The 20179-nt window shown below is 42.8% G+C and overlaps 1 protein-coding gene across 12 annotated transcripts in view; it reads right to left on the minus strand.

Annotated features, from left to right (window-relative positions):
• Positions 1-18823, minus strand: part of USP19 (ubiquitin specific peptidase 19) — a 52720-nt gene extending 33897 nt beyond the window's left edge. For 3 of the 12 annotated variants that reach the window (XM_039326577.1, XM_039326574.1, XM_039326572.1), the window contains exons 1-6: positions 18670-18823; positions 13666-13957; positions 6823-6879; positions 4854-4982; positions 2651-2784; positions 1869-2240 (exon numbers count right to left, since the gene is read on the minus strand). In XM_039326577.1, the coding sequence (XP_039182511.1) occupies positions 1869-2240; positions 2651-2784; positions 4854-4982; positions 6823-6879; positions 13666-13822 (849 nt within the window). In that variant the 5' untranslated portion in view covers positions 13823-13957; positions 18670-18823. Of the gene's footprint in view, positions 1-1868; positions 2241-2650; positions 2785-4853; positions 4983-6822; positions 6880-13665; positions 13958-18397; positions 18508-18669 lie in introns of those variants that run through there. The other 9 variants (XM_039326580.1, XM_039326575.1, XM_039326576.1 and 6 more) reach the window with 8 other exon arrangements.
• Between the last annotated feature and the right edge of the window lie 1356 nt (positions 18824-20179).

A 20179-nucleotide genomic window follows, 5' to 3' on the forward strand; every position in this document is an offset into this window, starting at 1 on the left:
AGATGTAGAAGTAGGACAGAATATTTTAACTGAAATATGTCAACAGATTCTAAGGCACGCATGACTCATTAGAAAATATTGCTAATCGCAGAGAACTGAAATAACCTTTAATTGGAATAAGCATGATGAGGCCCCCAGTCACTGTTTCACCAATAAATGCCTCCACTTGTACCACCAAATTTCCTACTAATTGTCTTTATCTCTGACCTCCTTTTGAACTATCTTATTTTTAACTATTGTTTAGGGCAGGGGTAGGCAACCTTGGCTCTTTTATGATTCATGGACCAACTCCCAGAATTCCTGAGCCAGCCATGCTGAGGGGAAAGGGAGAGGTTTCCAAGCTAAGCCATGCTGGCTCAGGAATTCTGGGAGTTGAAGTCCACAAGTCATAAAAAGGCCAAGGTTGCCTACCCCTGATTTAGAGCATTAGTTCTCTTTTACTTATAAGAGTTTGCTCCAGTAGGAAAATGATTTCTGACAAGCAGAAAATGATAGAATTAAAGGAATGGTACCTATTCCTGCCTTATGTTCAGATCCCTGGGCAAGTTATTTATCATCGTTTTGCTTTTTGGGACTGGTTGGGCCCATGGAAGCAGTAATCTAGGAATACGTCTCTCCAATCAACAGCTATATTGTACCAGCACCCATATGTTTTCAAAACCCCAAACATGCCTACTGGCTACAAAATATCAGACAAAAGGTGGTGTGGTAGTGGCAAGGATGCTTTTTTTTTGGTGGTGGTGGTGGAGCGCAAAAGCTGCATTTAACCTTTGAATGATAATGCTAAGGACTGGTGAGGAAAAGTCAGACCAAAAATTAAATTAAATTTATAATTTCATTTACATATATGTAATATGATTACTCTCTGTATATTTAATAACATTTCTTTCTTTCTTTCTTTCTTTCTTTCTTTCTTTTTTTCTTTCTTTCTTTCTTTGGGAGATCGGCAGCTAAGAAATTGAAATATAAATACACACATACACAAACACACACACACAAATAAATAAATCTCTTACCATTAGCTGAAAACACTGGCGAGATTATAGATGAGAGATGTCAGGAACTATCACTACTGGAAAGCCCCCCTCCCAAACAAAATCCTACCCTCCCTCTACCCCCATCCTGGAAGAAAGTAATTGTAAACCTCTTCAATACTGTTGCCAGGTTCTGTGACATCAGCAAGAGTCAGGCATAACTCCAGAGACACTTCACCTGGTATCACCCCTGAACATTGCAAATCAACAGCAATTTCTAAATGGATCCTAGAAGTCGCACCCAATGTTTTGAGATGACATGTAGAGGCTTCAGTTGTTCATCCAGGGAATTAAAGTCAAATACCCAGGAATATTTTTTTTTATATTTGTCTGATTTGTTTTCCTTTGATGGAACTATAAAAACCATATCTACTACTACTCTCTTAAGCAGAGCTGTAGAATAGTAAAGATTATATAAAGCCTATCCTAATAAGCAGGGATGATAAAACTTCCCAGAGCAATTTAAAATGTTGAAGCAAGGAAGCCAGCTTGAAATTTTCTTCAAGATTAAATAGAAAATCCGGGCTACAGTAATTTCCAGTCTATATTCTTCCAATGTAAAAAGAAGTCTTGTTGGCAGAGGAGCTATGAAACGTGCCAATAGCCCAGCAGTATTTCTCAAAGTTAAGCAATAATAACAACCTAAACCCACTGTGAGATGTTGGTTTGCAGGTTTAATACGTATCCCAATTTTTCCCTGCTAGAGGAAGCCGTTTCCTCTGACATCAGGTATTCTGGATGTCTCTTTTGATGTATGGGAAAGGTCAAGGATAAACTTTTGATCTCAACCTTGAGTCAAAAGACAGTATAACTCCCCCCCCCCTTGTTTCTTACCTTTAGGTCCAACTGGGCAGCCCCCTCAGCAACCCGATCAGTCCTTTGACTGTCAATTTCTCCAGATAGCCCAGCGTTCCCCATGCTTCTGCTGTTCCTTTCCTCCTCAGACAAGCTGGCTTTGATACACGCTGCCTTGGTACCAGATCCAGTTGGCAGTCCTGGGTGGATAGGGTTCCTCCCTCCTACAGTGTCATTTTTCCCCAAAATTCGCTTTGGGTTAGAAGGGTCTCGTTTGCTTTTGATTAGCTCCACAGTACTGTCAAGTTGGGGTTCTTCAGAAATTTCCCCAGCAGAAAGGGCCTTCTCTTTGCCATTCTCCTTACATGCCATTCTCTTTGGATGTTCTCTTGAACTGTCTTTGTAGCGTTTCTGCGGGGGAAAATGGGCATTCAATCAAATCCAAGACAAATATGGTGAATAAGCAACACGTTCCTATCAGGCTAAGTTCATCACGCTTGTAAGAAACATATAAATGCCAGCTAAGCAGAGAATGGCTATAGAGACCACTGAACCTGAAAGCAAGTGATGGATCTCTAGAGCAGTGTTTCGCAACCTTGACAATTTTAAGGCGTGTGGACTTCAACTCCCAGAATTCCACAGCCAGCAATGCTGGCTGTGGAATTCTGGGAGTTGAAGTCCACACGCCTTAAAATTGTCAAGGTTGAGAAACACTGCTCTAGAGGGAGAAGATGGCCAAGGGGGCGTTTTGACTCAATCTTGCTACAGTTCAAGGTCTCAGGAAAGCATGAAGAAAATATCACAAATGGGACAAAGCTTACCGAAAGCGAAGCCCAGTTGTGCAAAGGGATCTTCTTTGGCAGCACCAACTGCAAGATATTGCTTTTCTTGAACTGGACTTTGGTGCAGGAACTTTCTATCTCCTCATAAAATTCACAGCTCCACTGACGGCCATCTAAGGGAAGAGACAGGGCATAAGATTCTTCTTTGGTGGTTAAGGAATAAGGAACACGTACCACAGCACTGCACCACTGCAGGGCAAGACAGCAATTGGCTAGCTGACCTGATGAGATGCTGTACGAAATCACACTTATTCTGAAATAAATAGGATGGTGCCTTGCTCTCCTTGTGAAATACAAGCTTTAAAACCTTTCTCCATTGCATCATTTTGCATTAGAAAAGAACCTCTACATAGACACTTCCCTGCTATATTATGGCAAACACCATTTATTTATATTGTAAGAGAGTGAGAGGTTAACTGGAACTTCGGAAGAACAGTAACAATTGAGCCAAGTAACTTTTGTTCCTTGGAACATTGACAAATTGTTACTTTCTGTGTGCTGAATATGTTTTAATGGCAAAAACAGTGAGCATATGAAGGCTTATTTTTTGTGTCTCAACAGCATACTGTTTTTAATGAATGAAAATCTAAGCTTCACAGGAGCCTGCTAAACTGCTAGATAACATAAAGAAGCTGTGTTTTGTTCTTCAAATCGTGAACGATCATAATTTTCTAGAATGCTTGATGATTACTACATCTCAACTTCTTCCAGAGACTTTAGAATGTCTGATCTTTATTTGCTATGATTTGTTTTTTTTTTAAAAAAGGTGTTGTTTAAGGATTCAGCTATGAAACAGCAGCTAAAAAGACTAAAATACTTTGTTATGTCTCCTAAGATTTTAATTTTACAGATACTTAAGAATAAGATGAGATACAATAAAGCCTTGATTTCTCATCACTCCAGTTTTTTTCTGCACCAAAATAGGATTTTTTTTTTAATTTGAGGTTTTCTTCTTTGACAAGCTGAGGATTGTTATTATCTTTTGAATCATGAGGAAAAAGACAAAGTAAATGGGCCCAAAATAAAAACTGCATTTAAATTAAATTACAGTTAATATAAACACTTTATCGTACTTCAGACACATTATACAAAGACCTATACAAAGAAATCTATAATGATGGGAAATAACAGTAGTGATGGGTGCATCATTAGAAGATCTGAAGTACCAGATTGGAACAGATTTTCCTGGAGAAAATCTATCTAGGTGGTTACTAAAAACCAATAGCAACCTGATGGCATATAATCACTCAACCCATATAAGTAATTTTCATTTCCCTCTTTTGTCACATTAAAAGTCACAAGTTGGCTGCAACTGCAGGTTTCAGAGAGCAGATGGAGCCCAAGGGCTTCGGGTTATATGCTGCTGTTCTAGTGAAATGGAAAATTCGTTCAATATCCCTGGCACATATATAGTGGTACCTCAGTATTCATCTTTAATTGGTTCCGGGAGGCATGATGAGCATCAAAAATGATAAGTGCCAAACAATTTTTTCTATAGGGAATAACAAAGTGAATCATAAGGCAACCGACATTGACAAGTTCTATCTTGTGCATTGAGTACCAAACAAATAATGAGTACTGGGACAAAAATTTACATCAAAATGCACTGAGTACCAAATTCGATGAGTTTCAAAGCAGTTGAGTACCAAGGTACCACTGTAGTGTGCAACAGTGATTCTAGGTACTCTCAATCCACTTTACAGAGCATTTTGTATAATAAAGAATATTTAGAAAAGTTGTAAAATCTCCTTTTCACAATTGTTTATTTTCCTTGACAGTATATTTCCTGCTTATTAACTCAGTTTTCATAACTCATTAATATCTAAAGTCATACACTGCAGGAAGAGCTAATCCGGGATAGGCAACCTTGGCTCTTTTATGACTCGTGGACTTCAACTCCCAGAATTCCTGAGCCAGCAAGGTTGCCTACCCCTGAGCTAGGGGATGGCCTTTCTATCTGTAGGAGAGTTGGGAGTCCCAAATTCTTTACATGACCCACATCAAGTGAGTTAAGCTGCTCTCCCATTTTGCCCTCTTTGGGAAAGGGTTTTTAAAATTTATTTATTGCTGCTGTTGATCAGAAATGAATTTTAAAAGTTACTTTTTTTAAAGGAGAAACTATTTCTTCTTTGCATGCTAATTAAGAACTCCATGAATAAGGAAGGAAAGTCTGCATTAATACCAGGTAACTTGATGACACAACTGGTGTCTGTGAAAGACGAATCCACTTCTTCCACTTTTGGGTTCCTGCTGCCCAAATTCAGTTTCACAATAACCTCATCAGCATTCTGCTTCCACTCCAGCTGCAGGTCTAGGGAACAGACAAATATCAATTTCTCATCTGTGAGTGATAAGTGACAGCTAACTTCCCAAAAAGAGGGAAATGGAACACAAAACAGACTAGAGATAGTTAGTAACAGGGTACACAAGGTGCATTTGGATCAATAATGAATGCAGAAAAATCATTGCCATACAGAATGTTGTAATGGCAATTACATAAATATTGCAGAAAAAAGTAAAAGCCAATGTTCAATAACAGTATATTAATTAATTTATTGGAATTATTGCAACTCAATAGTCAAGTGACCCTTGTGAATCTTTGCAGCCCATCTCACAGAACAGCTATAAACTCACTAGATGTCTTTCCTAGTTTTATCTCATATATGACTGGATACTGGTCATGGTCATGCCTTTAGGCGGCTTTTCTAGGAATCACCGCAATAACAGCAAACACTCCCTCCTTTGTGCCAGAGCACATGATAGGTTTCTAGTCATATTGACTTTGCTTTTCCAGTCTCCAATGCCCTCCTAAGTGAAAAGGGCTGCTAGAGGTCAACACCAGACAGGACTGTGGGGTTATGGAAATCATGTAAGTGAAACACTTCAAACTCTGACACAAAATACTAAATATTTACTTAGCCATTGGCTCAAATCATGTGAAGATGGAATCTGTCAAGAAAATGTGGCATCCTGATTCAATCACACCCAAATTTTGATTTTGAAAAAGACAGAGATCCCCTCAATAATATCCCATAGGAAATAATTAATGGTTGAGAAAGCAGAATATTCAGGTTCTTTTGTGCATTCGTGTCCCCCTTGCCCTTAGCTGGTCTTAGAACAGTGGTTCTCAACCTTTCTAATGCCGCGACCCCATAATACAGTTCCCCATGTTGTAGTGACCCCCAACCACTTCTACATCACCGGGTGCCAGGGGCATGGCCAAAGAAAAGGGGGGGAAAATGGCGGACAGCCTTGTTTGGCGACCCCCGTGAAATGGCCGTTCGACCCCAAATGGGGTCCCGACCCACAGGTTGAGAACCATTGTCTTAGAACATGCTTTCCATAGCTTATGAGAACCAGTAATAGCAACATCCCCATCTTAATCAAGCAGGAACAAATTTTATTTTTGTGACTACAAATCCCCATTTCTTTTTCATGCATCTTTTAGAGCAGTGGTTCTCAACCTTTTTAATGCCGTGATCCCCAACTGGTTGTAAATTGAGGACTACTCAACCGGTCATAAGTTGAGGACTACTCAACTGGTGCAGCACCGTTTGCAGAATGGGACTTTTGGCGGGCTCAGCAGGGCAGAGACAGCCTGGACAATTCCTATTGGCTTTTGAAAGCCAATAGAATTAGACTCTATTCAAGAGAGTCTATTCTATTGGCTTTCAAAAGCCAATAGAATAAAAGGGAGTAGCACAGCTAAGGAAAAGGGGGAAAAAATGGCGGACTGCGTTGTTTGGCGACCCCCGTGAAATGGTCGTTCGACCCCAAATGGGGTCCCGACCCACAGGTTGAGAACCACTGTTTTAGAGCTTGCCAGCCTATTAATCTTTTAGAGCAGGGGTCCCCAACCCCTGGTCCGTGGACAGGTACCGGGCTGCAACATGCCAATAATTGGTCTGCATAAACAAGCAAAGCCCCATCCATGGGATGCAAGCAGCACACAAAACCATGCACACTCCGGTCCGTGGAAAAACCTTTCTCCACGGAACCAGTCCCTGGTGCCCAAATGGTTGGGGACCTCTGTTCTAGAGTTTGTTAGGGAATTAATACTTATGTCAGAGAAATAAAGCAACATTAAGACAATACATGAAAACAAAGTAGGTGGCTTGAGTTTCATTTAGTTATGCATTCTTCTGACTTACCCTCCACAGACTCTCTGTGCCAAAGGGGCTCTACCAGATTCAGGCTAGCAAAAGGCTCTGGTGATCAAACAAATACAGAGATGTGCTGTTTTGCTACGAACCATGCGAACAAAGGATTTTCTGCTTCTGAAATAGGGCATTCGTACATTACAATTTATATTTTAACCAGAATACTTTCCTAGAACTATCCATTGCTGCCTGAATGAGGGACATACACCAATCAAAAGGGAGGTAAAGAAAGCAACTCAGAGAAAAATTTAACAAGCCAGACAAGTGTTAAAACAGGGGTGAGGACTCTGTGGTCTTCCCATTTGTTGTGGACTGAAGTTATCATCAGTCCCAGGGATACAAGTAGTCCTTGACTTAACAACCGATCAAGCTACCTAAACCTGGTTTTGAAGTTCTGACATTCACCCTCCTCATTGTCATGCATTTGCAGCTGATGCAGTGTCTCGCAGTCATGTGACCGTGTTTAACAGCAATTTTGCTGAAAACCAGAAGTCATTTCTGGTTTTTGGCAAAACCGCAGCATAGTAAACTATGAGTTTGTCATCACGTTCATTTAACGACTGCTGCAAAAAAGCTTGCAAAATTTACTACCTTCGTGACATATGACTGTAATGGGCAGACTCCATTACAGGCATATGTTGAGGACTACTTGTACAGTTAATGAGGAGTGATGCTACCGGTAGGAGTTTTAATCCAGCCTTGTGTGGAAAGCCACATCTCTGCCTTAAGGAATTTTCACGTTCACTGGTTAGCTGACCTACAGCAACAAATGTTAGGTTTCATGTCACATTATAAAATCAACACCTTGACAGAATAATTTAGCATCACCTCCCTCTTAATCACTGCCCAGTTACAACGAATGCACGAAAAGTGTCTGCACCATGATAAAAAGATACTTTGAAACATGTCTCGCTGGGTGGCTGATACAAGCATTATGGAGATCATAGAGCAGGTCTGGTTAGCAGGGCTGCAGTTTGTACCAGTAACTCTTGCTTCCTCTGCAATTATTCCACCATCCTGCTAAAAGTTGCAGTCTCATAAAGAGCACAGGCAGTGCAGAGCTAGTACAATCACTCACCTGTTTCTTTTATCACATAGCTGTGAAGGAAGGCCACAAAGAGCAAAGTGGATGACTGTACATTTAGTCTACCTAATATATTCTTCCATACTTGCAATGTTTATAAATAACAATATTCTATTCATAAGAGTAAAGCTTTCTTCCTCACAATGGTTGCATCAACTTAACAGGAATCCAACTTTCATTTTAAAACATTTATCAAGTCTATGAGTATAAAATTAAAAAGGTAAACTTTCCACCACGATTCTAATCATCCTGGACTGGATTTCTCTTCATCTTTCTGCAAACTCCAGATCCAATTCCTTAGCAATACACACTATCCTGCACAAGGTCCTCATACATCCTAAACGTATACTTTTTGCCTACTTGAGTATCAATAACATTTTTCCCAAGGCCACAGTGATAGTTTGTACACACCTTACTAAGCCATGTTTGTCAATCATGATTAGTGAATAAATTACAATTAGCTGGTTTTATACATTATACAGGGAAAAAAATAAAAATATATTATGGCTTTCACTTGTACAGCTGCAATCCCTGAAATCTTATTTTCTCTCTCACAACCTTTTGCCACATTGTTCTTATCCTATTTCACTGTCCGCTCTGTATTTCCAGGATTAAAATCTATTTCCCATTTAGCAGCGGAAGGGAAGCAGCAGAAAAAATATCACAGAGCTGTGAGCTGCAGACACCAAAGCCAATCTGTAATCTTATTTGATGGACTTTCTCCACATTAGCTTTACTAGATAACGCAGAGTTCTAACACTGATTCAGAAGAAACATTTGTGAACCCATTTTCCATACTACAGATGACTATTTATAGCTCTATATTTGTCCTTACTGACCTTCTTTCTAAACTAAAAATCTCCAACTGCCATAAAATTTCTTTTATGCAGAAAAAAGTATTGTCAAAATCTACCAAGCTCAAAGCAAACTACTCTTGTGGCTAAATGCCCACCTATTCATTCACAATAAGAGCCAAGATCCTGTGGAGCAGAGAATCCTCTGTATCTGCTGCATGTTTTCTGAATGTCTGTAGTGCACCAGGAAATGAAATCCATTAGATTCTACTTATTTTGATGCAAAATAAAAAATAACTGTTTGATGCCTGCTAACCTTGCCTGTTTCTTATCCAAAATTGCTCTAAATTGTGCACTTCCCTATGTAGTATCCAATGCCTTCCTTGGCAGATTTCCTGAATCTTGCTTTGTTTTGAAAAAAAAATTTAATTAAAATGAATAATTATGACGATAACATGCTATGACACTAGCTCAAGCAAAATGTCTATTTCCAATAATGCTTTGTGCTCTTAAAAATATTCTTATGAAATGGTGGTGTGGTGCACAGCTTTATTTGGTGTGGTGCACAGCTCCCTCACCACTGCCCAAAACAAAATGCAAAAACAAACCAAAATGGAAAAAAAAAACATTTATGTGTAGTAGGGAACAGCCTCACTGGCCTGCCTGCAAATCTTTCTTCCAAATTAACTTTCATAGGGAAGAGAGAATTTGTAGGGCTGTTGTTGTTTTTTTGATAAATATAGCATCCAACTTTACTTTTTTGAGAAAAGGAAACAACATGCTTAGATTTTTCATAATAACTGTGGCCTACTTCAGACCTTGTGCTAAGTCAGGATTTTTTTACCAGTTCATTAAGAAACTGAAAACAGTCTGGTCTGCAAGTGTGAAATCATAATAGGTGGCTCATATGTCACACTAAGATAAAATACATAAATTCCATTGCAACTTTGTTTTATACATGTGCAAAAGTAATAGTGATATCCAAGGAATGAAAAGGAAAACTATTCTTCCCAGCCCTAATCACTAGGTACTCTTGTATTTTCTGAGCCATTGCCTCTATATGATCAATACCAGCAAACAGCCCTCCCTCCTTCCTTTTTGGCCACCCATCTCATGCAATGGGACTCTGGGTGGCATACAAAAGAACCATAAAAACAATTTTTTAAAAAATAATTATTGCAAAAGGCTAAGACAGAGCATCAGATTATAAAGAATAGGGCCATCTAATCAAATGACCATTCCCATGCAATCCCCGGGACTGTTGATGCAATCAAGTTTTAAGGGATTTCCGGAAGGCCGACAGACGGGGCTAATATCACCTTAGGGGAGATGATATTCCACAGGGCTATGCCACGGCAGGAAAGGCTCATCTGCTGGGTCCTGTCAGATGTAATTCCTTCACAGGCAGGACCCACAACACATCTGTTCTGCTGAAGCGGGTGGGGTGGCCAGATGTAACCAGGAAGAAGTGTTCCTCAAATAACCCGGCCCCATGTCATGAGGGGCTTTAAAAATCAAAACCAGAACCCTCAATTGACCCAGAAGCAAACTGGTGACCAATGTAGGTCGCAAAACAAAGATGTAACATGTGCTGCTCTAGGGACGTACATAACTGCTTGCACCACTGCATTTTGCGGAAACTTCTGAATACTCTTCAAAGACAGCCTTACGTACAACCTATTACAGTAGTCCATCCAGGAAGTTGCCTTGAGCAGAGCTTCCTGATCCATAATTGAGTGCAACTACCACATGCTTTTTGAGCAGGAGTCCTGAGTTCAGGAGGACCCCCAAAATGCACCCCGGGTCTGTATGGGGCAGTGCAACCCATCCAATACCAAAATGGCAGAGTCTCAGAACCTTAACTCAAAACCAGAGCCACTCAGTCTTGCCAGGATTTAGTTAAATCTTGTTGTTCCCTCACTGAAGAAATGGCAATAAGACATCAACAGCAACCCAAAGGTGTTTTTTTTCAAAAGGCAACTGGACTTTGTTTTTTTCCATGAAGATATTTTGCTTCTCATCCAAGAAGCTTCTTCGGTTCTTGGATGAGAAGTGAAATGTCTTTAAAGAAAAAACAGTGGCCTCTGAGACAGCCATGATCTAGATGATTGAGAATCTCCATAGACAACAGCAACGCTTAATTTGCCAAGGGCAGACATATAACTGTATTTCCTCAGCATACTGATGATGCTTCAGACCATGGAGATGGATGAGCTTTCCCAGCAATTCCTTTAGATGTTGGAAAGGAGAGATCACCAAACCTTGTGGAACCCCACCCAGCAGAGCGGAGGGCAGGATCTTTCCTCCCCAATCACCACTAATATCAACCCCAGAGAAAGGAGAAGAACCAGTGCAATAGTGCACCACAATTCCCCATCCCTGGATCCAATCCAGGATATCATGGAAGTTTTTAAGAAGAGACTGGACAGCCATTTGTCCTGAGCAGGGGGTTGGATTAGATGACCTCCAAGGTCCCTTCCAACTTTACTACTATTATTATATCAAAGGCTTCTGAGAAGTCCAGAGTTAAGACGGATGCATTACCACCATCCTGCTCCTGCCAAAGGTCATCCAAAGATGTGACCAAGTCCATTTCCGTCCCTTATCCATCCCTCAATCCAGACTAAAAGGAGTCTGTTTCATTCTGCATTCTTTGAACATATTGTGTGATCATCTTTTCCAGCATCTTCCCTAAAAAGGGAAAGGTTTGATACTAGAAAAAAGTTGTCCAGCCTAGTGGGATCCAGGGGTAGCTTCTTGAAGAGGGGCAAACCAAGGCCTCCTTCAGAGGCAAAGAAACAAATCCCCCAACCAAGGAATTCGCTACCACTAGAACCCCCTGGCCTGGCATGATACGCCCAGGGCAGTTTTAATTAGTCAGGAGGGGCATGGGTCAAAAGAGCAGGTGGCCAAGCTCAATCATGATGACCCCATCTATTTTCTCAAGCTCGACAGCTCAATTGTTCTCAGATAAACAGGGCAAGAGTCTGCCTCAGATAATGTGATGACCCAGAGCCCCGAACGGAGGCAAAGCAATTAGCTGGTCAGAATAATTGTCTTTGTAAGCACTGCCAACGTTCACCCAACAGCCCCCACATATGCTGGCACAAGTTCAATAAAACAGTCAATGGAGTTAAACTGTTCTTTAAAGTAAGACAGATAACAAAGTATGATCTTTTCAATGCCCAGCTTGCCTGTGACCTGCAAACTGCAAAACTGAGGACAGCAAGGAGAACTCAGCAGGAAACACGCTTGATCCAAAATACAAAGAGTCCAGGTACAAGAGCTCACATCAAAAGAGCTCACGTTTGTTCCCGGCAAATGCCCCACCCCACAGCATCTTCTAAAATACCTACTCCCCAGGTGTGCCTTGTGGAGTGGGGCGTGACGCTCTCCTCCCGAGCAAGTGAGCCTGCCTCCGTTGTTCCCTCCTCCTCTCTGCTTTCCTTGCTCTGGGATCTGGTGGGGAGGGGCCTTGCTCCTTGCCTGAGCTTGGCCTTCCCTGTTCCAAACTTGAAGGGCCCTGGCCTGCTTCAGCCTGTTCCTCTCCACAGTCCTCCAAAGCCACAGACACCCCCTCCTGGGCCTCAACAGGGAACTCCATGTCGTCCTCAGAGTCAGGCTCGGATGGAGGCATGACAGATACTCCTTAGGTCAGTGATGGCGAACCTTATAGAGACTGAGTGCCCAAAAACCACCCTGCCCGTCCCCCCACACCCCGCCTGCACTCAGGGCCCCCCACTGCCTCCATGGGCCACCGCAGATCGCCCAGGCGGCCCACCAGCGCCATAGTGGCCACACCCTCCACCTGCGCCCTGCAGCGTCATCTGAGCATGACAGAGCGCGAGGGCAGAGTCTTGTCCCTGCTACCTGGTTGCCATGTCCTTGGCTGTGCTGCTCTGTGAGGGCTGCGCCCAGGGGCAACACCTCCAGGGGGCTACTGGTGAGGAGGGGGCCGCGGGGGGAGGCTGGGCTCGGGTGATGGCACGCATGTCCAGAGAGAGGGCTCTGAGTGCCGCCTCTGGCACGCGTGCCATAGGCTTGCCACCATTGCCCTAGGTGCTGCAACAAGAGCAATGTCCAACTGCAATGGAATTTGGATGATTTTATTTGACAGAAGCTGAGCAAATTCTTCTGCACGACCCTGCAAGGGGGTTTCTGAGCCCCCTCCATCCAAGAAACAGGCTTCCAGGATGCCTATCTGCAGATGCAATAAGAGCACAGATGTTTTATTACTTTGGTGCCCTTGCCATCACCAGGCAGGTCTTAATAATGGCTCTTATCCGTGTTGGGTCACACTTGTCCCTTGTTTTCCTGTGAACGACGGGATCCACAGGAGGAAAGAGGATGCGTAGGCATGATCCTATCTAAAGACTCAACAGCCCTCCAATTCCAAATAGCAAACAAGGCCTCAGATGCAGCATGTAGGAAACCTCTGAAACCCCTCAGGATCCATCAGTGCTGAGGGTGGTCTGATCTGCCTCCTTCAAGGCATATGTGACCATGACAAAGGGGGACACTAAGAGTTCCCCTATTCCAGATCATATTGCCATTGCTTGGACAGGAAATCAGACCACACCTGTGATAGGTTCTGGATGACCTGGGATAGGCCCATGGTTGTGATGGCAGTCACGAAGTCCTGAGCTACCTATGACCACAAGCTTAAAGAAGGTAGATCAAAGTCCCTAGAAATCTGGGGAACTAGCAACAATCTCAGCTGATTCCAAGAGGCCAATTTAATGAACAAGGTCTCACAGTCGGCAACCTGTGGAGCAGCCCTTGAAAGCCTTAAGAGACTCTTTGATGACAATCAATATAACTCCTTGTCAGGAGTCTTGGTTGATGCCATACCAGAACCCCAGCTGGGCACATTATATAAAGGGCCAAACCCTCCCTTTCAACCAGGTCTCAGTAATACGTGCCACTACATTTATAAATGCAGTAATAGATACCTACGGCTTAAATCTGTACCTTTCTTTGAGTCACTGCCAGCTGGTTTCTCGCCTTCCTTACTTTCTTGATTGGCCCGATCCTTTTGCTTCTTCTTATTAGTTGCATCGTCCATTCCCCGAGCTGTTCTCCTCTGACCAGGGACACTGGCACTGCTGGACATTTTCAGCCGTTTGGAAGAGACAAACAGCCCACCGGGGTCGGTGACAGACTCTGGGTCAGGGGTGCGGCGCTTTCTTCCCGAGCCAGCTATCTTGGCGACTCTTTGTGGTCAATCTCTCTGGCAAGGAACAAATGCCTGGAGACATATGGAAGGACTGTCAGATTAGTATGGCAAATTTAAAAAGGGCAAAATCCTGAGCAAGTAGAAGCTATACTGAGTTTATTAAAAAAAACATAAGCAGGGTACCAGTGGATCAAACCCCTGGCCCATCTAGTCCAGCAGCGGCCAGGTAACAGCATTTGGAAATTCACTAGGCTCCCAGTAAATGGCTTTCAGAGGCAATTCCTCTGCCATCAGAACTAGTAGCCATTGATCCCCATGACTTCCATGAATTTGTCTAACCCCCCCTTTTTTTTTAAAGCCACCCAAGCTGGCAGCCAGCAGCACATCTCATGGTAAGAAAATTCCAAAATTTGTTAGGCATTGTCTTAGAAAATATTTCCCTTTGGCTGCCCTCCTGGCGATTCACTTTCATTGGGTGACCTCTGGTTCTGGTATTTTGGGCAGGGGAGAAATAGCTGTTCCTTGTCCATTTTATTCACATCAGGCATAACCTCAATCCCGTCCTCTCTTAATCACCTTCTTCTAGTCTAAAAATCATTCAAATGCCACAACTTTTTTTCATAGGTAAGCTATTCCAGTCCCTTGGTCATCTTAGTTGCCCTTCTCTGAACCTATATTCTTTTTGAGCTACCAAAACTGCACAGAAATGGACAAAAAACAAGCTTTTAACAGAAACCAAAGCATAATGCTTATGCTTGGGTTTTGAAGCTACTAAGTGGTAAGGACAATACTCCTTAAGTAAGGCAATATTTTAGGCCTTAGCTTGATTTAGAAATAATTGCAAAAGAATAGCACTTTGTGATGAGAATTTTGGCAGAGTACAACTACAGCCCCCACAAAAGCAGTCAACATAGAAAATCATCTTAAGAGAGAATGCAACAGGACAAACGGGTGCCTCAGCCGTCATGGGCCAATTTGCTGTCATCTGATATCTTTCCATTATAGTATTAGAGCAGCTGAATGCAAGTTAGTTTCTACACTGGACATTGTTGTTATGAATGGGAGAAGAAGCTGGCTAAAATACACAGACACAGTCACACACACGCATCACAAAAAGTCCTTGATGCCTTTCTATTTATAGCAATCCCCTATTTTCTTCCCATTGTAGTAGAACATATTTAATATGTTAGCTACACCTTAAATATGCATCAACTTGAGACTGAACCACATCATAAATATCTCTAAAGCAGTACCCAGAGAATCTCAGCTTGCTAAGGTGGGCAATGCAGGCTTTACTGAGCTCCAGGCAGACACTTGTCTAGCCCCATTCCTTTTAGTAGAGTGCAGGTATCCTTTTAGAAAGCACAGGAATCTATTTGTCAAATGTCACTTTCAATTTCAATCTCCAGCATTTGTTCAGAACAAAGAGAAAAGAACAAGTTGCTATGTGATGAACCCAAAATAATCTATTTTACTTTCCATATTTATATTTTGTTAATGTAGCTATTAGGAGTCCTCAAAGGTTATTTTTCCCCATTTTTTTGCATTCTTTATGCATAATGAACAAAGAAGAAGGAAGCCTGGGAACTGCCATTCAAATTGATGCAGTACTTCTCAAGAATTACAAGAAACAAATTATGAATTTCCTACATTAATAGGGATTGACTTCTGAGTCGTTTCAGAGCTCCCTTAACATAACTGACAACTAGTTGTCCTTATCAATTTAAACTGACAGTGATTATTTTTGAAATAATGATACGGCACACTCAATCCCAAACTAAGCAAGAAGAAATAATGCCTTGGCATTTCCGTTTAGTGGGAGATCGTGGTTAACATGTCCAAACCATTCCCAAGGAACTGTGACTAAAGGCTAATAAAATGTTCAAGGCAACAGCTATAACACAGGATGCAGAAAATTTATCTTAGCCTGAACAAAAAGCAACACTGACAGAAGATGGGGACAACCCATGCTTTTCCCAAGAAATATAAGATACAGGAACCAATCAATATTTAAGGAAGCAACAACAGATATCTGGTTTTTAATTTCAAATATTGATCCAACATATAAATGCAGGCTTAACATCCAGGCCTAACATGTTGTCTTCCCTGCATGGTAGAACTAAACTCCCAGAATTGCCAGCCAATTTTTTATAGCCTATAACACCTACCTAAATTTTAGCAAACAAAATATGCTGATGTGATCATATCATTCTTGCAAATCAGAAAATAACTCCTTATGTAACAAGGAGTGCCCATTTTATTTTCAAAATACATTTCCAGTTTTCATTTTCCATGACTGGAAAACATGTTTAGACAATAAGAAAATATTATGTTTCCATATACCAATCTAAATTATGATATGCAAACAGGTATGCCATCAGAATTTGGGAAATGTTTATGTAACTAATACAGCCAGATCACTTTCTTTAATGAGCCAACTTGCTTACTAGAAAGAAACAAAACAAATACAAATAAATTTGTTAATTAAGGTTTGCTAATTAAAACATATAAAATGAACTGTAAAAATCTTTCAAACATATTTTTTTCTAGGCTTCAGAAAATAAATGATAAGATTTAAGGATTTTTTTTTAAAGATAAGGTATAGGAAGAAGAAATCATTTGTTGTATTTTAAGAGGTGGTGGTAAGTTACTAAACCTGTTCATACTTGTGATAAAGGGGGAAGTCATTCTTTTATATATTTTTTCTTTAATACATTTTTTTTGTTTTCTTTTTTTATTTACTTTCTATTTTTACTTTTGATTCTTTTTTTAAAAAAAATAGTACTAGTTTTTATTGTGGCAACTCCAATTGTTAGTGCAATTACTATAAAGGAAGAAAGAACGCATCTAGGAATGAAGTGCAATAGCCTCAATAAAGGTTGATTTTTGCCTCACATTAAACCCTAACTTTAGAATACAGTAACAAACATCATGCCACCTAAAAGAACTACTAAAATTTCAGAGGAACGCCGCTTTCTCTTTTTGTAGCCACGGGGTTCTACAGCCCTAAATAAAACTTCAAATTTGGTAGAGCAGTGGTTCCCAACCTTCCTAATGCCGCGACCCTTTAATACAGTTCCTCATGTTGTGGTGACCCCCAACCCTAAGGGCTCTCCAAGCGCGCATCGGCGCCGCCCACTCACCCGCTGCACCTGGGGCTCAGCGTGCCTCGCCTGTCTTCACCTCACTTCCGAAGGTCGCCGGCCTGCCTGGCTCCAACTGGCCAGGGAGGGGGGGCAGGAAGGCCGTTTCGCCGGCTCCGCCCAGCCTGGTTGGAGAAGCGCCCAGGCGGGGAGAGGGAGAGAGAGCCAAGAGGACAACAGCGCCGGCAGAGCTTAGTTCAGCCTCCTCCGCGGAAAGGGCCGCAAAGCAGCGCAGCTTCCCTTAGGAGATGCTCGACGGAAACGAATCCGGTGCTGCAACGGCCCCCAGCTCGAAGCCGTGCGGAGACGGATAGAGGAGCGGTGTCTCGGTTCCTAAGACCATCGGAAATATGTGTTTTCCAATGGTCTTAGGCGACCCCTGTGAAAGGGTTGTTCAGCCCCCAAAGGGGTCGCGACCCACAGATTGAGAACTGCTGCGGTAGAGGTTTGAGATCTGGATTTAACTAGCAATACACGTTTTGTTAAAACAGTGGTTCTCAACCTGTGGGTTGGGACCCCATTTGGGGTCGAACGACCATTTCACTGGGGTCGCCAAACAATGCAGTCCGCCATTTTCCCCCCCTTTTCCTTAGCTGTGCTACTCCCTTTTATTCTATTGGCTTTTGAAAGCCAATAGAATAGACTCTCTTGAATAGAGTCTAATTCTATTGGCTTTCAAAAGCCAATAGGAATTGTCCAGGCTGTCTCTGCCCTGCTGAGCCCGCCAAAAGTCCCATTCTGCAAACAGTGCTGTACCAGTTGAGTAGTCCTCGAATTACGACCGGTTGAATAGTCCTCAACTTACGACCGGTTGGGGGGGGTCGCGGCATTAAAAAGGTTGAGAACCACTGCATTAAAAGTTGGTGTAGGACAATCTTCTGGGTATCCGACCCTTTCACCAACATGAAGCAAAGGAGGCACCAAAAGCAGATTTCCCCATATACTTCAGCATCTTCAGAGGGTTGGACTAGAGGAGCTGCAAGGTCCCTTCCAGTGTATTCTGATTGACATCTCCCTCGACTGGCCATCCAATATACCTACCACCAGGCTCCCTATCACTTGGCTCGTGGAGGCGCTAACTCGTATCGTCCCAGCCCTCCTCCTCCAGCACCTGTCAGGATTGTCCCCGAAGGACGCCTCTCGGGGCCGCTACACTTTCTCGCAGGGATGCGCAAAGGCTCTTCTGCAGCTGAGGCGCTATTGCAACGCCGGAGCGTGGACAAAAAGGGACGCTTCTACACAACAATAACAACGGGAAACCCAGGGTCGTCTCCCGCCACCTGGCACCCGGGGGTTCACGAGACTAAGCGCCAGCATGCAGGAGGTGACCGGGGGGGGGGGAAGGTCCGGGGGGGGGGAGAGGAATTACCAGGCCACCAGCCGCGCGAGGAAGGCTTGAGCGCCTTTAAAGGGACAACCGGCACAGCAGAGGCGCGTCTCGCAAGCGGGGAAAAGGGATTCCCGCCGGGCCTCCCACTCTCGCCCGCGGAAGTCTCGCGCCAGCGCCCCTCGTCCCCATAGAAACCCCTCCCGGTTTAAGGGCCCCTCCGCGGACTCCCAGGCCCCGCCCTCCGCCTCTCGTTCCCAAGTCCTCTCCCCCTCCCCTCCCTGACAGACCCCGCTCCGGCCCGGGTCACTCACCGGCCCCCTCCCCCTGCAGGCCCCGGCGACTCTCCGCCCCCCGTGCTTAGTTGGGTTGGGTTGGGTTTGGAAACGAAGTTCCGAACGGGCGAGACTCAGGAGGAGCCAGGCCCGTGCCCGTGACGTGTTTCCGGAAACCGGTACCGCCGCAACCACGTGACACGGAGGAGGGAGGAGGAGGCGGCTACGACGGCGCGCGGAGAGATGCCCCCCCCGCTCCCTACCTTCCCCCAGTCAACCCAGCATCACGTGAGCCCGCGAATGGTGCTCGCGGTCGGTACAGAGGAGGCGAAGGAAAGGAAGGGCAAAAGAACGCCTCCGCCTTCGTGACGTCATGGTGGGCTCCCATGGCAACCGCTCTGTTAGGAGAGGGTTGGTAACACAAAGCCTTAATTTACCTCGGGTGTTGAATGCAGCAACTGGTCCGACCTGGTAGCGTAATATAATGCGGAATTGAAATTCAGTTACCGATTTTTTGTTAGATTGCTATCCGACAGACGAGGCCACTGTTGTTTCTTCTTTTTTTCGCAAGTACTTTTATTAAAGATTACAGTATTTTTTTAAAAAAACACAATACAAACTAAAAGAAAAAGAGTAAAAAAAAGGTGCGAAGGAGAAGAAAAGGCAAGAGGTAAAGAATAGGAAAAAGAAAAGAAAAAGAAAAGCAAGAATATAGTAAAGGAAAAGAAAAGTACATAAAGAAGTGACTCCCAATCTTCACCATTACAAACATAAACAATTTTAGTAACTTTTCACTTCCTCTTAAATTACAATAGATGATCTTCCCATCTCTTATCTATAAACAAATTCATAATAAAGCATTTCGATCCTGGTGTCAGCAACAGGCCATTAAAGGTTACCAGAAATAACATTACATTCCTACCTTTTACTTCTAATAGTATTAATCTTCAGTACATTCAAATAAGGTAATAGAAATGACAGCCAATATTTTTTATAGCCTATGTCAGGGCTCTTCAAACTTGGCCTTTATGACTTGTGGACTTCAACTCCCAGAATTCCTTACGCTGGCTGAGGAATTCTGGGAGCTGAAGTCCACAAGTCATAAAAGGGCCAAGTTTGAAGAGCCCTGGCCAATGTAGTACTTGACAGTACAGACAACACTGAGAAAGCAAGCTGCTAAAATATAAATGTAGAGTGAATCCCACTCCTTACCAAGAGTATTAATGTTTGGTTTAGGATGTAATGGAACGTCTGCAAGAAAACAACCAAGCTTAGGGAGCACCAAGGACCACTGTAATAGAAATTTTGTCCCTTCATATGAGATTTTTTGTAAGACCAGTATAGGAAAATTATCCAAGTCACTCTTTTGGTGTATTGTGTGCATGTCCCTTTTAATTACTAAACCATTGGCCCATTTCTTTTATATGTGCAGTGTTAAAATTTAATAATAATAATAATAATAATAATAATATAATTCTTGTAATCTGTGTTATGTAAATCCAGTTTCAACTCAGTCTCTGTCTTATCAGGTAAATTTTTTGCCTCTTCT

Source organism: Crotalus tigris, unplaced genomic scaffold (genome assembly GCF_016545835.1).
Source record: "Crotalus tigris isolate CLP2741 ecotype Arizona unplaced genomic scaffold, ASM1654583v1 scf7180000024342.5246164, whole genome shotgun sequence".
Lineage (NCBI taxonomy): Eukaryota > Metazoa > Chordata > Lepidosauria > Squamata > Viperidae > Crotalus > Crotalus tigris.